Source organism: Pholis gunnellus (assembly GCF_910591455.1).
Source record: "Pholis gunnellus genome assembly, chromosome: 13".
Classification (NCBI taxonomy): domain Eukaryota; kingdom Metazoa; phylum Chordata; class Actinopteri; order Perciformes; family Pholidae; genus Pholis; species Pholis gunnellus.
The window spans coordinates 170,001-192,698 of NC_136540.1; the positions used below are offsets into that span (position 1 = coordinate 170,001).

Below are 22,698 nucleotides of genomic sequence, written 5' to 3' on the forward strand. Positions count from 1 at the left end.
GTCTCTGGTCTCCTCAGTGTCTCTGGTCTCCTCAGTGTCTCTAGTCTCCTCAGTGTCTCTGGTCTCCTCAGTGTTTCTAGTCTCCTCAGTGTCTCTAGTCTCCTCAGTGTCTCTGGTCTCCTCAGTGTCTCTAGTCTCCTCAGTGTCTCTAGTCTCCTCAGTGTCTCTGGTCTCCTCAGTGTCTCTGGTCTCCTCAGTGTTTCTAGTCTCCTCAGTGTCTCTAGTCTCCTCAGTGTCTCTGGTCTCCTCAGTGTCTCTAGTCTCCTCAGTGTCTCTAGTCTCCTCAGTGTCTCTGGTCTCCTCAGTGTCTCTGGTCTCCTCAGTGTCTCTGGTCTCCTCAGTGTCTCTAGTCTCCTCAGTGTTTCTAGTCTCCTCAGTGTCTCTAGTCTCCTCAGTGTCTCTAGTCTCCTCAGTGTCTCTGGTCTCCTCAGTGTCTCTAGTCTCCTCAGTGTCTCTGGTCTCCTCAGTGTCTCTAGTCTCCTCAGTGTCTCTAGTCTCCTCAGTGTCTCTAGTCTCCTCAGTGTCTCTAGTCTCCTCAGTGTCTCTGGTCTCCTCAGTGTCTCTAGTCTCCTCAGTGTCTCTGGTCTCCTCAGTGTCTCTGGTCTCCTCAGTGTTTCTAGTCTCCTCAGTGTCTCTAGTCTCCTCAGTGTCTCTGGTCTCCTCAGTGTCTCTAGTCTCCTCAGTGTCTCTAGTCTCCTCAGTGTCTCTGGTCTCCTCAGTGTCTCTGGTCTCCTCAGTGTCTCTAGTCTCCTCAGTGTCTCTAGTCTCCTCAGTGTCTCTGGTCTCCTCAGTGTCTCTGGTCTCCTCAGTGTCTCTAGTCTCCTCAGTGTCTCTGGTCTCCTCAGTGTTTCTAGTCTCCTCAGTGTCTCTAGTCTCCTCAGTGTCTCTGGTCTCCTCAGTGTCTCTAGTCTCCTCAGTGTCTCTAGTCTCCTCAGTGTCTCTAGTCTCCTCAGTGTCTCTGGTCTCCTCAGTGTCTCTGGTCTCCTCAGTGTTTCTAGTCTCCTCAGTGTCTCTAGTCTCCTCAGTGTCTCTGGTCTCCTCAGTGTCTCTAGTCTCCTCAGTGTCTCTAGTCTCCTCAGTGTCTCTGGTCTCCTCAGTGTCTCTGGTCTCCTCAGTGTCTCTAGTCTCCTCAGTGTCTCTGGTCTCCTCAGTGTCTCTAGTCTCCTCAGTGTCTCTAGTCTCCTCAGTGTCTCTGGTCTCCTCAGTGTCTCTAGTCTCCTCAGTGTCTCTGGTCTCCTCAGTGTCTCTAGTCTCCTCAGTGTCTCTGGTCTCCTCAGTGTCTCTAGTCTCCTCAGTGTCTCTGGTCTCCTCAGTGTCTCTGGTCTCCTCAGTGTCTCTAGTCTCCTCAGTGTCTCTAGTCTCCTCAGTGTCTCTGGTCTCCTCAGTGTCTCTAGTCTCCTCAGTGTCTCTGGTCTCCTCAGTGTCTCTAGTCTCCTCAGTGTCTCTAGTCTCCTCAGTGTCTCTGGTCTCCTCAGTGTCTCTAGTCTCCTCAGTGTCTCTAGTCTCCTCAGTGTCTCTGGTCTCCTCAGTGTCTCTAGTCTCCTCAGTGTCTCTGGTCTCCTCAGTGTCTCTGGTCTCCTCAGTGTCTCTGGTCTCCTCAGTGTCTCTAGTCTCCTCAGTGTCTCTAGTCTGTAGTCTCCTCAATGTTTCCAGTGTTGTGTTCTAACGGTTCCAGCAGCAGATGGAAACTCTTCTTTTTCTCTCCTCTCCACGTTTTTCCCATAAATCTTTGTGTTTATATGTCTGTGGCCTTTGAGGAATGTGAAGGATTCAGATCATATTTCATCATCTCCTCTGTGTGTGTGTGTGTGTGTGTGTGTGTGTGTGTGTGACCTCTGACCTCCATGACCTCAGACAGAAAAGGTATGTGTATGAGCGTGTTCCTGGCTGACAGCGTCACACATTTGATGTCTGTGAATGTGTTTCATGTTAACTGAGCGTCTTGGTGTTTGGAGCTATGCTACGCTAACCTGAGGACGCTGTAGCACGGCAGGACACGACGGTGCTTTTGAAACCTTTTGGAGAAACCCGAGTGGATCTACAGATCAACGAACACGCTCGCAGGGAAACGGAGCTCCACAACCGCGTTGTAATATTATTATATATCTTCAAAGATTTTAAAACCGTCTCCTTGGTCCACGTGTGCTGTTGAGAGATCATAGAAAAATATGAAAGTTTGTTCACTTTTTATAACTGTCACAATATATAACTAGTTTACACTTATTATAACCAATTTAACATAAACGGTTTTATTTCATGACAGCAGTGATAGAAACATAAACTCAGACACTTGATGTAACAAAGTCATCATGTACCAGTCCGGTACATGATGCGTGTGTGTGTGTGTGTGTGACGCATGTGATGAGGAGACGCACGAGTCACAATAGCAGGAAAGAGGCAGAAAAACAGTGAGATGCAAGTGACCCTCAGGGGTCTCGGCCCCGAACGGGAGGAGAACCCGTCTGCTGTCTTCCCCACGCAGAGAGGAGAGAAGACAAAAAGAAGAACAAATAAAAACAAGCAGGAGTTCAGCGTTAGTTTTAACAGCACGGAGACTGTTTCATTGAGTTTAAATTGTTCTGTGTGATCGCTTTGGAAACACTTTAATAAAAGCACAGCCGTACCATCTGTGAGTGACTGGACCCAGACTAGACTCTGTCTTTAGAGCAGTTACATCCCACTGAGAGGCCGAGGGCGGAGCCGTACAAGACTCTCAGGAAGACGATAAGGACTCAGCTACGTGCTGAGGTAAAAGGCTGCGGTCCTGTTCTGAGGCCTTCGTGAGGAAACTAACTCACGCAGGAAGGACGTGTTAGGAGTGACCACCGTGTTAGGGGCGCAAGCCCGTCCCGCTTCCCCCGGGGCGGGAACCGTTCATGTGTAGTTGTGACATCAATACAGGTGACACCAAAGTCATGTGAACTCTCTCTCTCTCGCTCAGATTCTCTCCATCAGGTGCTGTCAGAGTTCGCTGTTGTTCGTCCAATCAGGACGAACTCAGAGGGACGTTTCCTGTCAGCTCTCGTCTCTGCCCACCACCTGCCCCGCAGGAAAAGACACGCCCCCTTCACACAGGACACGCCCACTGACACAAACGATGACAGACAGACTCCAACAAACAGGCCTCCATTACAACATGCCCCGCCCACAGATGCATCACCATCCAACCGGACATGGCGTACCGGGAGGGGGCGGGGCCATAGGCAGGAGGAGGCGGAGCTGTTCTACAACGTGACGGTGTTCGGTCAGGAGCTGCACCTTCATCTGCATCACAACGGTCGCCTCGTCGCCCCCGACGCCACCACGGAGTGGTGGGAGGAGTCAGGACACAAACACTCTCAGCCAATAGGAGACGCCGGCTGCTTCTACACAGGAGAGGTGTCCAACATGGAGGACTCGTCCATCGCCATCAGCAACTGTGACGGGCTGGTAGGTGTTTCACCATTTAACCGCTTCACCGCTTCAACTTTTCACTGTTTCACTGGTTCACCTTTTAACTGTTTCATTGTTCACTGTTTCATTGTTTCACTGTTTCATTGTTTCACTGTTTCACTGTTTCACTGGTTCACCTTTTAACTGTTTCACTGTTTCATTGTTTCACTGTTTCATTGTTTCATTGTTTCACTGTTTCACTGGTTCACCTTTTAACTGTTTCACTGTTTCATTGTTTCACTGTTTCATTGTTTCACTGTTTCACTGTTTCACTGTTTCACTGGTTCACCTTTTAACTGTTTCACTGTTTCATTGTTTCACTGTTTCATTGTTTCACTGTTTCACTGTTTCACTGTTTCACTGTTTCACTGGTTCACCTTTTAACTGTTTCACTGTTTCATTGTTTCACTGTTTCATTGTTTCACTGTTTCACTGTTTCACTGGTTCACCTTTTAACTGTTTCATTGTTTCACTGTTTCTTTGTTTCACTGTTTCACTGTTTCATTGTTTCACTGTTTCTTTGTTTCACTGTTTCACTGTTTCACTGTTTGATTGTTTCACTGTTTCACTGTTTCACTGTTTGATTGTTTCACTGCTTCATTGTTTCACTGTTTCACTGTTTCATTGTTTCACTGCTTCATTGTTTCACTGTTTTACTGTTTCATTGTTTCACTGTTTCACTGGTTCACCTTTTAACTGTTTCATTGTTCACTGTTTCACTGTTTGATTGTTTCACTGTTTGATTGTTTCACTGTTTGATTGTTTCACTGTTTGATTGTTTCACTGTTTCATTGTTTGATTGTTTCACTGGCTGATTGCTTCATTGTTCACTGTTTCATTGTTCACTGTTTCACTGTTTCATTGTTCACTGTTTCACTGTTTCATTGTTTCACTGTTTCATTGTTTCACTGCTTCATTGTTTCACTGTTTCACTGTTTCATTGTTTCACTGTTTCACTGTTTCACTGTTTCACTGTTTCATTGTTTCACTGTTTCACTGTTTCATTGTTTCACTGTTTCACTGTTTGATTGTTTCACTGTTTCATTGTTTCACTGTTTGATTGTTTCACTGTTTCATTGTTTCACTGTTTCACTGTTTCATTGTTTCACTGTTTCACTGTTTGATTGTTTCACTGTTTCACTGTTTCACTGTTTCACTGTTTGATTGTTTCACTGTTTCACTGTTTCACTGTTTCACTGTTTGATTGTTTCACAGTTTCACTGTTTCACTGTTTCACTGTTTCACTGTTTCATTGTTTCATTGTTTCATTGTTTCACTGCTTCATTGTTTCACTGTTTCACTGTTTCACTGTTTCACTGTTTCACTGTTTGATTGTTTCACTGTTTCACTGTTTCACTGTTTCACTGTTTCATTGTTTCATTGTTTCATTGTTTCATTGTTTCACTGCTTCATTGTTTCACTGTTTCACTGTTTCACTGTTTCACTGTTTCACTGTTTCATTGTTTCACTGGTTGATTGCTTCATTGTTTCACTGCTTCATTGTTTCACTGCTTCACTGTTTCATTCTTTGATTGTTTCACTGTTTCACTGTTTCACTGTTTCATTCTTTGATTGTTTCATTGTTTCACTGTTTCACTGGTTGATTGCTTCATTGTTTCACTGCTTCATTGTTTCAATGTTTCACTGTTTCATTCTTTGATTGTTTCATTGTTTCACTGTTTCACTGTTTCACTGTTTCATTCTTTGATTGTTTCATTGTTTCATTGTTATACAGCTTCCTCTGTGAAGAGGAAGAGGAAGATCATTAACAGCAGAATTGTACATTTAACTGATGAAAAAAGAAGATCAACAATAATAATCACAAGATGTTTTTTGACAATTCAATCAACATGAATGTTTTCAAATGAACACGAATAAAAACATATTTGAATGTGAAGTCAGACATCAGAAGAGAAACCGTTGATTCATGTGAGAGTAGAAAGAATTTCACAAAACAAACGCTGTAAAACGAGTCGACCTGAAACACTTTAACTCTGTTAAAGCTGAGTATTGGTGTAAAACTTTATCTTCACTTCTTCCAGCGTGAGCTGATTGAAAGCAGATGTGGAGGAAAGACGAGAAGTGTTTAAAGAAAGAAAAGAGGAATATTTTCCTGCTGCAGCCGCTGATGTGACTTAAAGCAACAACGATTATATATGGACACAATAACAGGAACACCTCCACACAAACACAGCCAATGAATAATGATTCTATTTATTTACTAATTCTGAATTATCTTTTCTATTTTATTGTTTTATTCACGCTGTAATATTGCTCAAACTCAAACTGAACTGTGACTCAGTGTTGAAGTTTGATTTTATAAATGAAGCTCATTAAGCTGCTGAGATCTGGATGTTTGATTGACAGCTCTCTCTCTCTCTCTCTCTCTCTCTCTCTCTCTCTCTCTCTCTCTCTCTCTCTCTCTCTCTCTCTCTCTCTCTCTGTGTCTGCAGGCCGGCGTGATCCGGACGATTCAGGATGAGTTCTTCATCGAGCCGCTGGATCAATGGAGGAGGAGGGAGGAGGAGGAGGAGGAGGAGGAGGAGGAAGGAGGAAGACGACACATCGTCTATCGCTCCTCAGCGATCATCAAGCAACAACCGGCTGTCAATCAAACTGAAGCCGTCCATCAAACAGCTGGTGACTTCGTCCGAGGTGAGTCACAGTCAGCTGACTGGTGATCACGTGACCGCGTGGACCTCGTAAACAAACATGGAGGTTTGCTTTGAATTAAGAAACTAAAATATAAAATCTAACTAAAACAAACTTCTTGTTGTCCTAAAACTCTTCAGATTATTTGATGTTTTGTCATTTGATTGATTTGATTGATTGCTGTCGGGACGTAATGAGAATATAATAAACTGATAGTAACATTATTAGTTAATTATTCAGCGTAGCTTCAATGGAACCAAAAGACGGTGAAGCTGCTGAAAAATGTCTGCTGTGTTTCTGCAGAAGGAAAGAATCAAACTGAAAAGAGAGAAATAGTTCCAGGAAACTTGGCAGAGACACACACACACACACACACACACACACACACACTGCAACGTGGCAGTCCGAGCTTCAGCGTGTCTGGGTTTTGGAGGTTTTGGAGGTTTTAGTTCAGCTCCTAAATCGTTTCGTCCTCTCGGTCGCTGACATCTGTTTGTCCTCAAAACAGCTTCAGCCAATGAGGAGCGAGTATTCTTTCACCGCAGCTCAACTCGTACAGAGTGACCTCAGAGGGTCTGATGTCACATGTTTTCATAAACACAACATTCATATGAGCAGGATTGAATATGAGGAGGCATTAGTGGATGAAACACATCAACAGTTTTACAGAACATCAGTATTCATGAACCTACTTATTCTCTGTTGTTCTGTTCATCTTCCTTCTTTCTGTCACTAACTTGACTCACGAGTCACGTGACAAAATGTCAACGTTTACGTCCTCGACACGGCGCCGGACTCCTGGACGATCGTCCTGGACGATGGAAAGCAAAGAGACTTACTGGATGAACATCAGCTCAGTGAAAACAGAACCCCTCAGTTTTATACCGACACTGAGACACTCTTTTGTTCTTCTGCAGGTCCTCTTTTAGGTTCTCTGGACTGGAACCAGAATGTGATGTGGTCCGGATCCAGATCAGCTCGACGAAGACGCTACATTGAAGAGGCTGAACTGTTTAACATAGAGGTTAATGAACTGTTTAACATAGAGGTTAATGAACTGTTTAACATAGAGGTTAATGAACTGTTTAACATAGAGGTTAATGAACTGTTTAACATAGAGGTTAATGAACTGTTTAACATAGAGGTTAATGAACTGTTTAACATAGAGGTTAATGAACTGTTTAACATAGAGGTTAATGATGTTTAACATAGAGGTTAATGATGTTTAACATAGAGGTTAATGATGTTTAACATAGAGGTTAATGATGTTTAACATAGAGGTTAATGAACTGTTTAACATAGAGGTTAATGAACTGTTTAACATAGAGGTTAATGATGTTTAACATAGAGGTTAATGATGTTTAACATAGAGGTTAATGAAGTTTAACATAGAGGTTAATGAACTGTTTAACATAGAGGTTAATGAACTGTTTAACATAGAGGTTAATGATGTTTAACATAGAGGTTAATGATGTTTAACATAGAGGTTAATGATGTTTAACTTAGAGGTTAATGATGTTTAACATAGAGGTTAATGATGTTTAACATAGAGGTTAATGATGTTTAACATAGAGGTTAATGAAGTTTAACATAGAGGTTAATGAACTGTTTAACATAGAGGTTAATGAACTGTTTAACATAGAGGTTAATGATGTTTAACATAGAGGTTAATGATGTTTAACATAGAGGTTAATGATGTTTAACATAGAGGTTAATGATGTTTAACATAGAGGTTAATGATGTTTAACATAGAGGTTAATGATGTTTAACATAGAGGTTAATGATGTTTAACATAGAGGTTAATGATGTTTAACTTAGAGGTTAATGATGTTTAACATAGAGGTTAATGAACTGTTTAACATAGAGGTTAATGATGTTTAACTTAGAGGTTAATGATGTTTAACTTAGAGGTTAATGATGTTTAACATAGAGGTTAATGATGTTTAACATAGAGGTTAATGATGTTTAACTTAGAGGTTAATGATGTTTAACATAGAGGTTAATGATGTTTAACATAGAGGTTAATGATGTTTAACTTAGAGGTTAATGATGTTTAACATAGAGGTTGGATTAGAATGTAGATTTTACTGAACTTGTTGAAACTCTTTTCCTCTTCCAGGTTTTGTTGGCTGTGGATTATTCTGTTCTTCTTTTCCACGGCCGAGACCACATTCAGAAATATCTTCTGACGCTCATGAACATAGTGAGTGAAAACACACACACACACATTCTATTCCAGTGGTGAATGCAGGTGAGTCTTGTTGTACCTGTTGGTGGAAGGTAAACTCAGAGATGAGCTAATCATGTCCAAATCCACAAAGCTCACGTAGACCGGATGGCCAAACTCCCATGACCCCTCAAGTAAAGAACTGGTCCACCAGAGATAAGGTTTTCCAGCTTTACCTCCATACAAACCAAAACAGGGGGAGCCTCCATCCCTGAGCACCCATGAACCAGAACCTACTGCATCTCAGGGTGAATGTAATCCAGTCCTGGCTCTTTGATATCGCATCTCAACAACCTACGAGACCAGAACCAGAGAGAGTCTGGCTGTAATATTATCCACATCACCCCTCTCAGAAGCTGCAGTCCATCTGCTCTCTTCACCTCTGACTCAGGTGTGTCCTGGTCTTCTGAGACTGGAAGGTTTTCTTTTTCAGTCTTATACTTCATCGACTTGAAGCCTCAGCCAAACGTTCAGCCAGATGTTCCCAGTTCAGCCTCACAACATGTTTGGATTTGCTTGAGTCTGTGGAGAGCTTTGCCTCATTAGAAAGGACAGCAGGACGTTCAACAATGCACCCTAAAAAACCCTGCCAGGTTTGGACCCAGGACGGGGGGGCCCTGATTTACTGTTATCTTTGCCTTACTATGACCTGGTGCTGCCCCCCCGCCAAACTAAGGTGGTGGCTCTAGAACGTTACAGGAGGTGAATCCAATTGGAAAGGTAGATTTTGGGGTTAATGTTCTTGCATTTCCCCAAATTTAGAAAAGATGGCTGGAGATGGATCAATATATTTACAGCAGCTCTTTCTGTGTGTTTTCAGGTTAATGAGATCTATCAGGATCATTCTCTGGGCGCCAACATCAACGTTGTTCTGGTCAGAATCATCATGTTGTCTCCATCAAAGGTATGAAACTTAAAGCTGATGAAGGTTTCTGGTACGATAGTGACTTCCAGGTGTCCATGTAGAGACGATAGTGACTTCCAGGTGTCCACGTAGGGACGATAGTGACTTCCAGGTGTCCACGTAGGGCCGATAGTGACTTCCTGGTGTCCACGTAGGGCCGATAGTGACTTCCTGGTGTCCACGTAGGGCCGATAGTGACTTCCAGGTGTCCATGTAGGGATGATAGTGACTTCCTGGTGTCCACGTAGGGATGATAGTGACTTCCAGGTGTCCACGTAGGGACGATAGTGACTTCCAGGTGTCCACGTAGGGCCGATAGTGACTTCCTGGTGTCCACGTAGGGCCGATAGTGACTTCCAGGTGTCCACGTAGGGACGATAGTGACTTCCAGGTGTCCACGTAGGGCCGATAGTGACTTCCTGGTGTCCACGTAGGGCCGATAGTGACTTCCTGGTGTCCACGTAGGGCCGATAGTGACTTCCAGGTGTCCATGTAGGGATGATAGTGACTTCCTGGTGTCCACGTAGGGACGATAGTGACTTCCAGGTGTCCACGTAGGGCCGATAGTGACTTCCTGGTGTCCACGTAGGGCCGATAGTGACTTCCAGGTGTCCATGTAGGGATGATAGTGACTTCCTGGTGTCCACGTAGGGACGATAGTGACTTCCTGGTGTCCACGTAGGGATGATAGTGACTTCCAGGTGTCCACGTAGGGCCGATAGTGACTTCCAGGTGTCCACGTAGGGCCGATAGTGACTTCCAGGTGTCCACGTAGAGATGATAGTGAGAGTGAATCAAAAACAAACACCAGTGTCCGTCCATCAGTCCCAGGAGCTGATCTCTGTGGGGAACCCTCAGAAGAGCCTGGAGAACGTCTGTGGATGGTCGTATCTCCAGCACCGGGAGCAGAATCACGCCGAGCAGCACGACCACACCATCTACCTGACCAGGCAGGAGTTTGGCCCTTCTGGCATGCAGGGTACTTCTGCTAATACCTCCACTAATACTACAAGTACTCCATCGAAAACATCTTTTACCTGAGGAGGAGCTAGGCCTCCTCCGGCATGCAGGGAAGTACTGATGATACTACTAGTAAAGCTACAAATACTGCAACCGCTAACACTTTCTACCTTCGCCATGCAGGGTACTTCTGCTAATACCTCCACTAATACTACAAGTTCTCCAACTAACAACATCTACCTGATGAGGAGTTTGTCCCATCCGGCAAAGCAGGGAAGTAGTAATAATACTACCACTACTGCTTTAAGTATTAGTACTAACACTGTTTGACTGCCTTGGTATGCAGGGTACTACTGCTAATAGTACCACTAATAACACAAGTACTACTACTAACACCATTTGCCTGACATCTGACCTCTCTCTGTAGGTTATGCTCCGGTTACAGGAATGTGTCACCTGCATCGGAGTTGCGTCCTCGTCTTTGAAGATGGGTTTTCTTCGGCCTTCGTAGCTGCTCATGAAACGGGACATGTGTGAGACACAAACACACATTTACACTAACTGCACATTAATATGTCTGTCAGCAACAATAGAGACTTCCAGGTGTCTAAGTAGAGATGATAGAGACTTCCAGGTGTCCAATAGAGACGATAGAGACTTCCAGGTGTCTAAATAGAGATGATAGAGACTTCCAGGTGTCTAAGTAGAGATGATAGAGACTTCCAGGTGTCCAATAGAAACGATAGAGACTTCCAGGTGTCCAATAGAGACGATAGAGACTTCCAGGTGTCCAATAGAGACGATAGAGACTTCCAGGTGTCCAAGTAGAGACGATAGAGACTTCCAGGTGTCCAATAGAGACGATAGAGACTTCCAGGTGTCCAATAGAGACGATAGAGACTTCCAGGTGTCCAAGTAGAGACGATAGAGACTTCCAGGTGTCCAATAGAGACGATAGAGACTTCCAGATATCCAATAGAGACGATAGAGACTTCCAGGTGTCCAATAGAGACGATAGAGACTTCCAGGTGTCCAAGTAGAGACGATAGAGACTTCCAGGTGTCCAAGTAGAGACGATAGAGACTTCCAGGTGTCCAATAGAGACGATAGAGACTTCCAGGTGTCCAATAGAGACGATAGTGACTTCCAGGTGTGTAAGTAGAGATGATAGAGACTTCCAGGTGTCCAATAGAGACGATAGAGACTTCCAGGTGTGTAAGTAGAGATGATAGTGACTTCCAGGTGTCCAATAGAGACGATAGTGACTTCCAGGTGTCCATTAGAGACGATAGTGACTTCCAGGTGTCCAATAGAGACGATAGAGACTTCCAGGTGTGTAAGTAGAGACGATAGAGACTTCCAGGTAACCAATAGAGACGATAACAGACTCAAATTTTAATTACCTACTCGTTTTAGTCTCACTAACTGTCTCTCTGACTCTCTGTCTCTCTCTCTCTACCTGTCTGTCTCTCTCAGGTTAGGGATGGAGCATGACGGAGAGGCCAATGACTGTGATGACGACGTGCCGTTGGGCAGCATCATGTCCCCAAGGGTTCAGGCCACCTTCCATCAGTACCACTGGTCCCGCTGCAGCTGGAGGGAGCTGCACAAGTACCTGCAGTGAGTACTACAAGTAATACTACATGTACACTCATTGTACATCATCCACCTGAACCAGAACACCGTCTGACTCTGTCTGTCTCTCCAGTACCTACGACTGTCTCCGTGACGACCCGTTCAACCACGATTGGCCGGCTCAGCCTCAGTTACCAGGGTTTCAGTACTCACTGGACCAACAGTGTCGCTTTGACTTTGGACCAGGATACAGCCTCTGTACTGCAGTATGTCTGTGTGTGTGTGTGTGTGTGTCTGTCTGTCTGTCTCTCTGACCTGTCTGTCTGTCTGTCTGTCTCTCTGTCTCTCCGTCCCCGTATCCTCCGTCTTCGGTAGAACTGAGTTTGTCTCCATAGAAAACATCTGGAGACAAAGAACCGTCCTGTTTTTAAAGAGTCCACTGTTCTCATCACGTGTTGTTGAAGACACATCTGTTCAGGATGTGAGACACGTTTGATGACATCACAGAGTTACTATGATGTCGTCTTTGTCCCCAGTACTCCAACCTTGAACCCTGTAAACAGCTGTGGTGCAGCGACTACAACAACCCGTTCTACTGTAAGACCAAGAAAGGTCCTCCGCTGGACGGGACCAAGTGTGGACCGGGGAAGGTGAGGACACCTCCAGGTCAGACATAGCAGCTTAGCATGCTAACAGGCTAACAGGCTAAAACTAATATGGTGAACATGATACCTGCTGACCATGAGCATGTTAGCATGTTAGCATGCTAACAGGCTGAAACTATATATTTTAATTCAGCAATGTCCCCCTGCCTCCTGTCTTTATGCTAAGCTACGCTAACCTTCGTCTCTTTGCAGCACTGTTTTAAGGGATTCTGCATGAAGTTGACCCCTGACCTGCTGAGACAAGATGGCGGCTGGGGAACATGGAGTCCGTTTGGCGGCTGCTCCAGGACCTGCGGGGGCGGGGTCAGGTTTCGGGCCCGACGCTGCGACACTCCAGCGTGAGTCAGCTGTCAATCATCTGATGATGTCACAGACCAAAGCCACCAATCACAGACGCTTAACCTGTTGTTGTTCTCAGTCCAACCAACGGGGGGCGCACCTGCTTCGGAAACAGTTACGAGTTCCAGAAGTGCAGCCAAGAAGAGTGTCCACCTCTGACCGACTTCAGGTCAGTAGATTGAGTGTGTGTCTGTGTGTGTGTGTCTGTGTGTGTGTGTGTGTGTGTGTGTGTGTGTGTGTGTCTGTGTGTGTCGGTGTGTGTGTGTGTCTGTTTGTGTGTGATTGTGTGTAGTTGATTTGTTGTGTTTGTCTTTCAGAGAGGATCAGTGTAAAGTCTGGAATGTATTTATGGAACATGAAGGAATGAAACATCACTGGCTGCCGTACCAACACCCTGACCGTAAATACACACTCATAATACACACTTTACACACACTTTATACACGCTTTATACACACTTTACACACGCTTTATACACACTTTATACACACTTTACTCCTCCAATTAAAGCAGTTTAAATAGATACAAGATTCCTCTTTGCTTTGTTTGTGTGTGTCACTGTGACAACACACACACACACACACACACACACCATGACATCGTCTCTATCACACCAACAATCATACAGATAAATCTACAAACACTCATCAACATATAAACACAGTAAATTCATCAGTACAATGAAAATCAATGTTGATATCGCTGGAGACTCAATATCTATGTAGATATATATATATATATATATATCTACATATACATACATAGATACGTATATATGTATGTATATATACATATATACGTATATATACATACATATATACGTATATATACATACATATATACGTATATATACGTATGTATAGATAATAGTTTGAATCTCAGTTGGAAGCCTTTTCTAAAGCTCGATGACCGTAAATGAAAAAGCAGATTGTGCAAAGCCAGACGGCCGCAGTGTGTGTGTGTGTGTGTGTGTGTGTGTGTGTGTGTGTTCACATGTTAAAGTCATCAGTCAGGAATCTGTTATTGGAAGGAAACTTCTCCTCTCTTAACTCTTTAAACTCTTAATGTTCCACCTTCAGTAGCTCTGACTGCAGTGAAATATAAACATTGTCTTCATATTATATATGTGTGTGTGTGTATATATATATACTGTATCTATATATATATATACACATGTATATATAATTGTGTGTCTGCAGCTGATGAGCGCTGTCATCTGCACTGTCAGTCGAAGGAGACGTCCGCGGTGGTTTCCATCAACAGAATGGTGCATGATGGGACGCCGTGTTCCTACAGCGATGGACACAGCGTCTGCGTCCGAGGAGAGTGTGAGGTCTTTATACACTTTATACACACATTATACACACATTATATACACTTTATACACTTTATACACACTTTATACACACATTATATACACTTTATACACTTTATACACACATTATACACACATTATATACACTTTATACACTTTATACACACTTTATACACACATTATATACACTTTATACACTTTATACACACATTATACACAAATTATACACACATTATATACACTTTATACACACTTTATACACACATTATACACACATTATATACACTTTATACACACATTATATACACTTTATACACACTTTATACACACATTATACACACATTATATACACTTTATACACACTTTATACACACATTATACACACATTATATACACTTTATACACTTTATACACACTTTATACACACATTATATACACTTTATACACTTTATACACACATTATACACACATTATATACACTTTATACACACTTTATACACACATTATATACACACTTTATACACACATTATACACACATTATATACACTTTATACACACTTTATACACACATTATATACACTTTATACACTTTATACACACATTATACACACATTATACACACATTATATACACTTTATACACACTTTATACACACATTATACACACATTATACACACATTATACACACATTATATACACTTTATACACACTTTATACACACATTATACACACATTATATACACTTTATACACACATTATACACACATTATATACACTTTATACACACTTTATACACACATTATACACACATTATATACACTTTATACACACATTATACACACATTATATACACTTTATACACACATTATACACACATTATATACACTTTATACACACATTATACACACATTATATACACTTTATACACACTTTATACACACATTATACACACATTATATACACTTTATACACACTTTATACACACATTATATACACTTTATACACACTTTATACACACATTATACACACATTATATACACTTTATACACTTTATACACACTTTATACACACATTATATACACTTTATACACACTTTATATACACTTTATACACTTTATACACACTTTATACACACATTATACACACATTATATACACTTTATACACACTTTATACACACATTATACACACATTATATACACTTTATACACACTTTATACACACATTATATACACTTTATACACACATTATACACACATTATATACACTTTATACACACTTTATACACACTTTATACACACATTATACACATAGATTTGAGTCCTCTCTGTCCTTGTTTCCTCTCTCCTGAGTCCTCCTCTCTGTCCTTGTTTCCTCTCTCCTGAGTCCTCCTCTCTGTCCTTGTTTCCTCTCTCCTAAGTCCTCCTCTCTGTCCTTGTATCCTCTCTCCTGAGTCCTCCTCTCTGTCCTTGTTTCCTCTCTCCTAAGTCCTCCTCTCTGTCCTTGTTTCCTCTCTCCTGAGTCCTCCTCTCTGTCCTTGTTTCCTCTCTCCTAAGTCCTCCTCTCTGTCCTTGTATCCTCTCTCCTGAGTCCTCCTCTCTGTCCTTGTTTCCTCTCTCCTAAGTCCTCCTCTCTGTCCTTGTATCCTCTCTCCTGAGTCCTCCTCTCTGTCCTTGTTTCCTCTCTCCTAAGTCCTCCTCTCTGTCCTTGTTTCCTCTCTCCTAAGTCCTCCTCTCTGTCCTTGTTTCCTCCCTCCTGAGTCCTCTCTGTCCTTGTTTCCTCTCTCCTGAGTCCTCCTCTCTGTCCTTGTATCCTCTCTCCTGAGTCCTCCTCTCTGTCCTTGTTTCCTCTCTCCTAAGTCCTCCTCTCTGTCCTTGTATCCTCTCTCCTGAGTCCTCCTCTCTGTCCTTGTTTCCTCTCTCCTAAGTCCTCCTCTCTGTCCTTGTTTCCTCTCTCCTGAGTCCTCCTCTCTGTCCTTGTTTCCTCCCTCCTGAGTCCTCCTCTCTGTCCTTGTTTCCTCTCTCCTAAGTCCTCCTCTCTGTCCTTGTTTCCTCTCTCCTAAGTCCTCTCTGTCCTTGTTTCCTCCCTCCTGAGTCCTCTCTGTCCTTGTTTCCTCTCTCCTAAGTCCTCCTCTCTGTCCTTGTTTCCTCCCTCCTGAGTCCTCTCTGTCCTTGTTTCCTCTCTCCTAAGTCCTCCTCTCTGTCCTTGTTTCCTCTCTCCTGAGTCCTCCTCTCTGTCCTTGTTTCCTCTCTCCTGAGTCCTCCTCTCTGTCCTTGTTTCCTCTCTCCTGAGTCCTCCTCTCTGTCCTTGTTTCCTCTCTCCTCGTGCAGCATGTAGGATGTGACGGACAGATCGCTTCAGACCAGCAGGAGGACCGATGTGGAGTCTGTGGAGGAGATAACTCCAGCTGTAAGATCATCAAAGGGAACTTCACCCGCAGCACCAAGAAACAAGGTCTGAATGAAACTCTCCTTCGGTGTAAAGTAGATGTTTCTGTTGGAGTCTTCATTAAGGACCAATAAAAGATCATGGTTCCCTTTGATAAGGTTACCTGAAGATCCTGGAGATCCCCAAAGGAGCTCGACATCTGCTGATCCACGAGTTTAAAGGAACTCCTCACATCCTGGGTAAGAGTGGAGGAAGGAGGAGGAGCCTGAAGAACTTCTGTCCTTCATGTGGAAAACCTTGATTTCACTGTTTTCCTGTTCCAGCGCTGACAAACCAGGAGACGGGCCACCTCTTCCTCAACAACGAAGACGAGCTCCCAGAATCCCGAGTGGTAATCGAGAAGGGTGTGGCGTGGGAGTACAGCAACACCGAGGAGCAGGAGTCCATCCAGACCACGGGGCCACTGAAATATGGAGTCCTGCTCACGGTCCGTCCGTCACCACAGGAGGTCCAACATGCTCCCATGGTATGTGGGTCTAAGTCTGTGTCTCTGTCCATCAGGTGCGGTCTCCTGGAGACTCTAAGGTGACGGTGTCCTACAAGTATGTCATCCAGGACCGCCTCCGGTCCAACCTGGAGTCCAACCTGGTGCAGGAGGACGCCATCTTCTACGAGTGGGCGCTGAAGAAGTGGTCGCACTGCTCCAAGCCCTGCGGAGGAGGTAACGCAACAAGTCCGTTACTCGCCGTGGTCACGCGCAATGGTGGCTAACGGCATTTTGTCTGGTTGTCAGGGAAACAGTACACAAGGTTCGGCTGCCGGAGGAAAGCTGACGGGAAAATGGTTCAGAGGACGTTCTGCTCCAACATCAACAAACCGAGAGCCATCAGCCGCACCTGCAACAGCGACACCTGCAGCTCCCCCAGGTAACAACCACAGCTCACCTGATTCTGGTCTGGAACCACAGGACCAACACGGATCCAGCTCGGTTTAGGCAATATATTTAAAATACTTCAATAAGGGAAAAGAGTGCATTATATCAAGACACTGTAGAGTACTGACTAGACTCCACTGACTAGGAAATAAAGAAGAAGAAACATAAGAACGCATGGTTCATTGTCTGTTCTTGTCCCGTCAGCTGGGTGACTGGGGAGTGGGAGGGCTGCAGTGCCACCTGTGGTCAGACAGGGTGGCGGCGTCGCTGGGCGTCCTGCCAGCAGATGTCCAGCAGGGGGCAGCGCTCAGTACCCAGCAAACTCTGTGGTGAGGACCGGCCGGAAGTGAAACAAACCTGCAATCGTTTACCCTGTCCAGCTTCCTGGAGAGCTGGGCCCTGGACCCCGGTACGAAGACTGGAATCATTCACAAAGTCACAAAGTCACTTTACCACAAGATATTCTCCAGTTGGACTACCTCCTTCTCTTCTTTTGGACTATGTCTGTCTTCCATCTCTCTGGACTAACCCTTAATCACTCGTTCTGGAATACCTTTATGTTCCTTAAGTACCTTTAACTGCTTTCAATCTGAACTACTTCTACATCCTTCTTTCTGGACTTCCTCTACTTTTCTCTTTCTGGACTACTTTTACTTCCATCTGTCTTGTCCACCGCTGCCTTTCTTGTATCTAAACTACCTCACGTCCTCCTTTCAGGACTAAATCTAATTCCTTCAGGACTACCACCTGACTTGGACATAATAAACGTTGAATCCAGATCAATAACTGATCAATTTATAAACTGAACTGAGTTTGACCAATATGTTAATGATTGTAGTGTTCAGCATCCTGCGGAAACGGGACTCAGGAGCGTCAGGTTGCCTGTTTGAGTCCTGAGGGTTTAGCCCGTAACTGCAGTGATTTTCCACCAATCAAGACCCGCACCTGCCATCCTAACCCCTGTAGCGGTAGGCATCGACCAATCACATACCAGATAAATCTGCACTGACGGAGAGGGAGGCATGCTGGGAGTTGTAGTCTGTGTGTAAGCTAACTGTGTGGTTGTCTCCCCCTGCAGGCGACCAGAAGAATGCCATCATCCAGTGGTTGTCCAGGTCCAATCCAGACTTCCCAGCTCCAAAGATCTCCTCCAGTAAATCACACATAGTCCTCCTCGTCCTCCTTTGCAGATGATTGTGAACGTTAGATGAATAGATAAATAAACCTGAACCTCATCTCATCTTGTCTCCAGGGCAGCGGTGCCGTGGTGACCGCTCTGCGTTTTGCCGGATGGAGGTGTTGAGTCGGTACTGCTCTATCGCCGGTTACCGTCAGATGTGCTGCAAGTCCTGCAGCGAGGGAAACCTCAGCAACTCCAGCAACTTCAGCAACTCCAGCAACTCCAGCGATTTCAACAACTCCAGCAACTTCAGCAACTTCAGCAACTCCAGCAACTCCAGCGATTTCAGCAACTTCAGCAACTCCAGCAACTCCAGCAACTTCAGCAACTTCAGCAACTCCAGCAACTCCAGCAACTCCAGCGATTTCAGCAACTTCAACAACTTCAGCAACTCCAGCAGCACTTTCTCGCCGACGGCCGACAGGTCGGAGCCGGAACGTTCCACTAAAAGCTTAAAACTTCAGCTTAAACTGATCTGATGTCACTGATCTTCTGGTTTTTGTTGTCTTGTAGTTCCTGGAGTGTAACCACGGAGACGATGACGTCAACGTCCGACAGCGGCGACGCCACCAGTGACATCATCATCGGCAGCAGCAGGCCGCCTCCCACCGTCGCTGTGACTCTGCCCCCGACCAGCAGGAGCAGCACCGACTTTGTGTACGTGGAGTACGACGATTATAACGAGTACCCGTCCTACGAGCATACTCTTATCATTCCAACTACTACAACTACTACTACTAGTACTACTACTACTACTACTACTAGTACTACTACTACTACTACAAGGCGACCAAGAAAAACTGCTTCCCCTCATTTATTCAAGAAGAAAACTCCCACAATGCCCCCAGTAACCGCTGAGTTCCCCACCACGACGACGTCAGCTGACCCCGATGACATAATCACCGCCACGTCGTCATCGTGGGGGCGGAGCCTCCAGACAGAAGAGACCTCGTCCTCGTCCTCCTTCTTCCCGAACAACTCGGTGGACGAGGTCCCGTACCGGGTCGTGGGGTTGGACGGTGACGTCACCAGAGGACAGGACCAGTTTGTGCGGATGCCTCCGGTCGGCGAGCGAACGCAGAACAAACGGATCCAACAGCTCCTGAACGAGAAGCGAAAGAAGGATCTCGTGAGGAGCAGAGAAGGTCGGACTGACAGGAAACAGGGATTATAAAAACACATAAAACATTTCATTTATTTTTGTTGTTGACTCGTGATGACGCACGTGCAGCTTGCTCACTTCCCGCGAAGCTAATGAACTCCTGACGAGAAACCGACGCAGAGCCGACGAGACAAACGACCGACTTCACCTTCATCGTTTCCTCAAATGTAGAATAAAGATCACGATGTAACAAAAAATCCTGTTTATGAATAAAGCAAAGTCTCATCCAGCTGATGATGTCATCACGACTCGTGTTAATTAAAGGGACAGTTCAACAGCTAGCTCAGCTTAGCATTAAGACTGGAAACAGCTAGCCTGGCTCTGTATTAATTATAATAAATTAGCACGTTTCATCTGGTTTCTTTCATCTGAACAAAAACAAAGGAAATAGTTCGTTAATTAAAACCTTAAAACTGAATTTATCTGTTTTGTATTCAGTGTCTGAACATCTCGTTCTCATGAACAGCTGCTCGTCTGTTAAACATCAGAGTTCAGATGTGATGAGTCACGACTTCATGGATTCTTTCTGAGGATCAAAGGAAACATGAAACATCTGAACATCTGAGGAAGAATCAAAGCTCATCAAGTTATTATTATTGTTATTGAAACCACGACGGAGGAACAAAACAAAAAGACAAGAAGTAAAACATGATTTGTTGTTAAATATTGTTATTAATTCACCTTCAGGTTATTTTATTGATTAAATTGTTTGATTTCTAAAGTGTCTTAAAAGAATGTCCGAGACGTCTAAAATGTGTTATTTTAGTTTTTCTTTATAATAATAGTCTATTTGTATTAAAATAGTTTGAGATGAACATTCTGTAATCATAACGTTATTATATTATAATCTGTGTTTAGTGGAAGAAGTAAAATTGGTAATGAGTAAACGTGTCCTATGAAAACTTTATTTATTATTTATTATCAGCTGAAAGTACTTCTTGTATTACATATTTATATTTTATATATATTTATTGTCTCAGTGGGAGCTATGTTGTCCGGGGCAGCAGCCTCTGGTCGGGTCTCAGGGGAGAGCCCAGACTACGAGCGGCTCAGTAGAACCCTGATGATAAGCAGCCCACGGTCTTCAGTCACCTCGCCCGGACCAGGGGAACCGGGGAACCCTCCCGGAGCCAGACCCAGGAGGGGAGCTCGTCGGCGAGCGTCTGGTGGCCGGGCCTTCGCCTACGGGGCCCGATCGGGCTCAGCCCGAAGAAACAACATGGAGCAGCCGCCCTGTGGACCCACCACCCGCAGGGACAAGCATCGGGGTCGGGTGCAATGCAGACCGGGCGGTGGGTCAGGCCGGAGGCCTGGGCGAGCCGATCGCCGGCAGCATAGACGAGCTCTAGGGACGTGGAACGTCACCTCGCTAGCGGGGAAAGAGCCGGAGCTGCTGCAGGAGGTGGAGCGATACCAGCTAGATGTAGCTGGACTCACCTCCACACACAGCACTGGCTCTGGAACCAAGCTCCTGGAGAGGGGTTGGACTTTGTCCTTTTACTCGGGTGAAGAGAGGAGCAGAGCTGTCAACTGATCACCATCTGGTGGTGAGTTGGATCAGATGGCGGGGGAACCGGTTGGAAAGACCCGGCAAGCCCAAACGTATAGTGAGGGTGAACTGGGAACGTCTGGCGGAGGACCCTGTCCGGGAGGTCTTTAGCTCCCACCTCCAGAAGAACTTCTCACACATCCCGAGGGAGGTTGGGGACATGGAATCCGAATGGACCATGTTCAAAGCCTCTATTGTGGACGCGGCCGCTAGGAGCTGTGGCCGGAAGGTCATCGGTGCCTGTCGTGGCGGCAACCTGAGAACCCGGTGGTGGACACCGGAGGTGAGGGAAGCCGTCAAGCTGAAGAAGAAGGCCTTCAGGGCCTGTTTGGCCCAGGGGTCTCCTGAAGCAGCTGAGAGGTACCGGCAGGCCAGAAGGACTGCAGCTGCGGTGGTCCCGGACGCTAAAACTCGGGCATGGGAGGAGTTCGGGGAGGCAATGGAGAAGGACTTTTGGTTGGCCTCAAGGAGGTTCTGGCAAACTATCCGACGGCTCAGGAAGGGAAAGCAGGGCCTACCCCAGGCTGTTCTCAGCCGGGGGGGGGGAACTGTTGACCCGGACGGGGGACATCGTCGGGCGGTGGAAAGAACACTTTGAGGAACTCCTAAACCCGACCAACATGTCCTCTGCAGAGGAGGCAGAGCCTGAAGACCTGGGGGGCTCACCCATATCCCTGGCAGAGGTCGCTAAGGTAGTCAAAAAGCTCCTTGGTGGTCAAGGCGCCGGGGGTGGATGAGATCCGCCCTGAGATGCTGAAGGCGCTGGACACTGTTGGGCTGTCTTGGCTGACACGCCTCTTCAGTGTCGCATGGGGGTCGGGATCAGTGCCCATGGACTGGCAGACCGGGGTGGTGGTTCCCATCTTCAAAAAGGGGGACCGGAGAGTGTGCTCGAACTATCGGGGTATCACACTACTCAGCCTCCCGGGGAAAGCTTATGCCAGGGTGCTGGAAAGAAGGCTCCGACCGTTTGTCGAACCTCGGATTCAAGAGGAGCAGTGGACCAGCTCTAACCCTAACCAGACACGTTCCCGGTGGGTGTTGCCTCCTCCAGCGCTGCCCTTTGTCACCGGTCCTGTTCGTGACTTTCATGGACAGGATTTCTAGGCTCAGCCGGGGGGTGGAGAACGTCAGGTTCGGGGGTCTCGGGATCACCTCTCTGCTGTTTGCAGATGATGTGGTCCTGTTGGCCTCCTCGGATCGTGACCTCCAGCATTCACTGGGGCGGTTTGCAGCCGAGTGTGAAGCGGCGGGGATGAGAGTTAGCGCCTCCAAATCTGAGGCCATGGTGCTCTGCCGGAAACCGGTGGATCGCTCCCTCCAGGTGGGGACGGAGTGCCGACCTCAAGCGAAGGAGTTCAAGTATCTCGGGGTCTTGTTCACGAGTGAGGGTACGATGGAGCGGGAGGTCGACAG

At 45.3% G+C, this 22,698-nt stretch overlaps 1 protein-coding gene across 1 annotated transcript in view; it reads left to right on the plus strand.

Moving 5' to 3' along the window:
• Window positions 1-20,470, plus strand: part of LOC306704991 (A disintegrin and metalloproteinase with thrombospondin motifs 2-like) — a 22,413-nt gene extending 1,943 nt beyond the window's left edge. The window contains exons 2-25 of the mRNA XM_079171627.1: window positions 2,942-3,429; window positions 5,886-6,087; window positions 7,002-7,108; window positions 8,204-8,287; window positions 9,132-9,215; window positions 10,041-10,194; window positions 10,603-10,708; window positions 11,652-11,795; window positions 11,884-12,016; window positions 12,287-12,400; window positions 12,608-12,753; window positions 12,834-12,923; window positions 13,072-13,154; window positions 13,954-14,087; window positions 16,400-16,523; window positions 16,616-16,696; window positions 16,781-16,944; window positions 17,019-17,178; window positions 17,251-17,383; window positions 17,596-17,800; window positions 18,230-18,359; window positions 18,470-18,544; window positions 18,644-18,995; window positions 19,085-20,470. Coding sequence (XP_079027753.1) covers window positions 2,942-3,429; window positions 5,886-6,087; window positions 7,002-7,108; window positions 8,204-8,287; window positions 9,132-9,215; window positions 10,041-10,194; window positions 10,603-10,708; window positions 11,652-11,795; window positions 11,884-12,016; window positions 12,287-12,400; window positions 12,608-12,753; window positions 12,834-12,923; window positions 13,072-13,154; window positions 13,954-14,087; window positions 16,400-16,523; window positions 16,616-16,696; window positions 16,781-16,944; window positions 17,019-17,178; window positions 17,251-17,383; window positions 17,596-17,800; window positions 18,230-18,359; window positions 18,470-18,544; window positions 18,644-18,995; window positions 19,085-19,745 — 4,154 coding nt within the window. The 3' untranslated portion in view covers window positions 19,746-20,470. The remainder of the gene's footprint in view (window positions 1-2,941; window positions 3,430-5,885; window positions 6,088-7,001; window positions 7,109-8,203; window positions 8,288-9,131; window positions 9,216-10,040; window positions 10,195-10,602; window positions 10,709-11,651; window positions 11,796-11,883; window positions 12,017-12,286; window positions 12,401-12,607; window positions 12,754-12,833; window positions 12,924-13,071; window positions 13,155-13,953; window positions 14,088-16,399; window positions 16,524-16,615; window positions 16,697-16,780; window positions 16,945-17,018; window positions 17,179-17,250; window positions 17,384-17,595; window positions 17,801-18,229; window positions 18,360-18,469; window positions 18,545-18,643; window positions 18,996-19,084) is intronic.
• The last annotated feature ends 2,228 nt before the right edge of the window (window positions 20,471-22,698 follow it).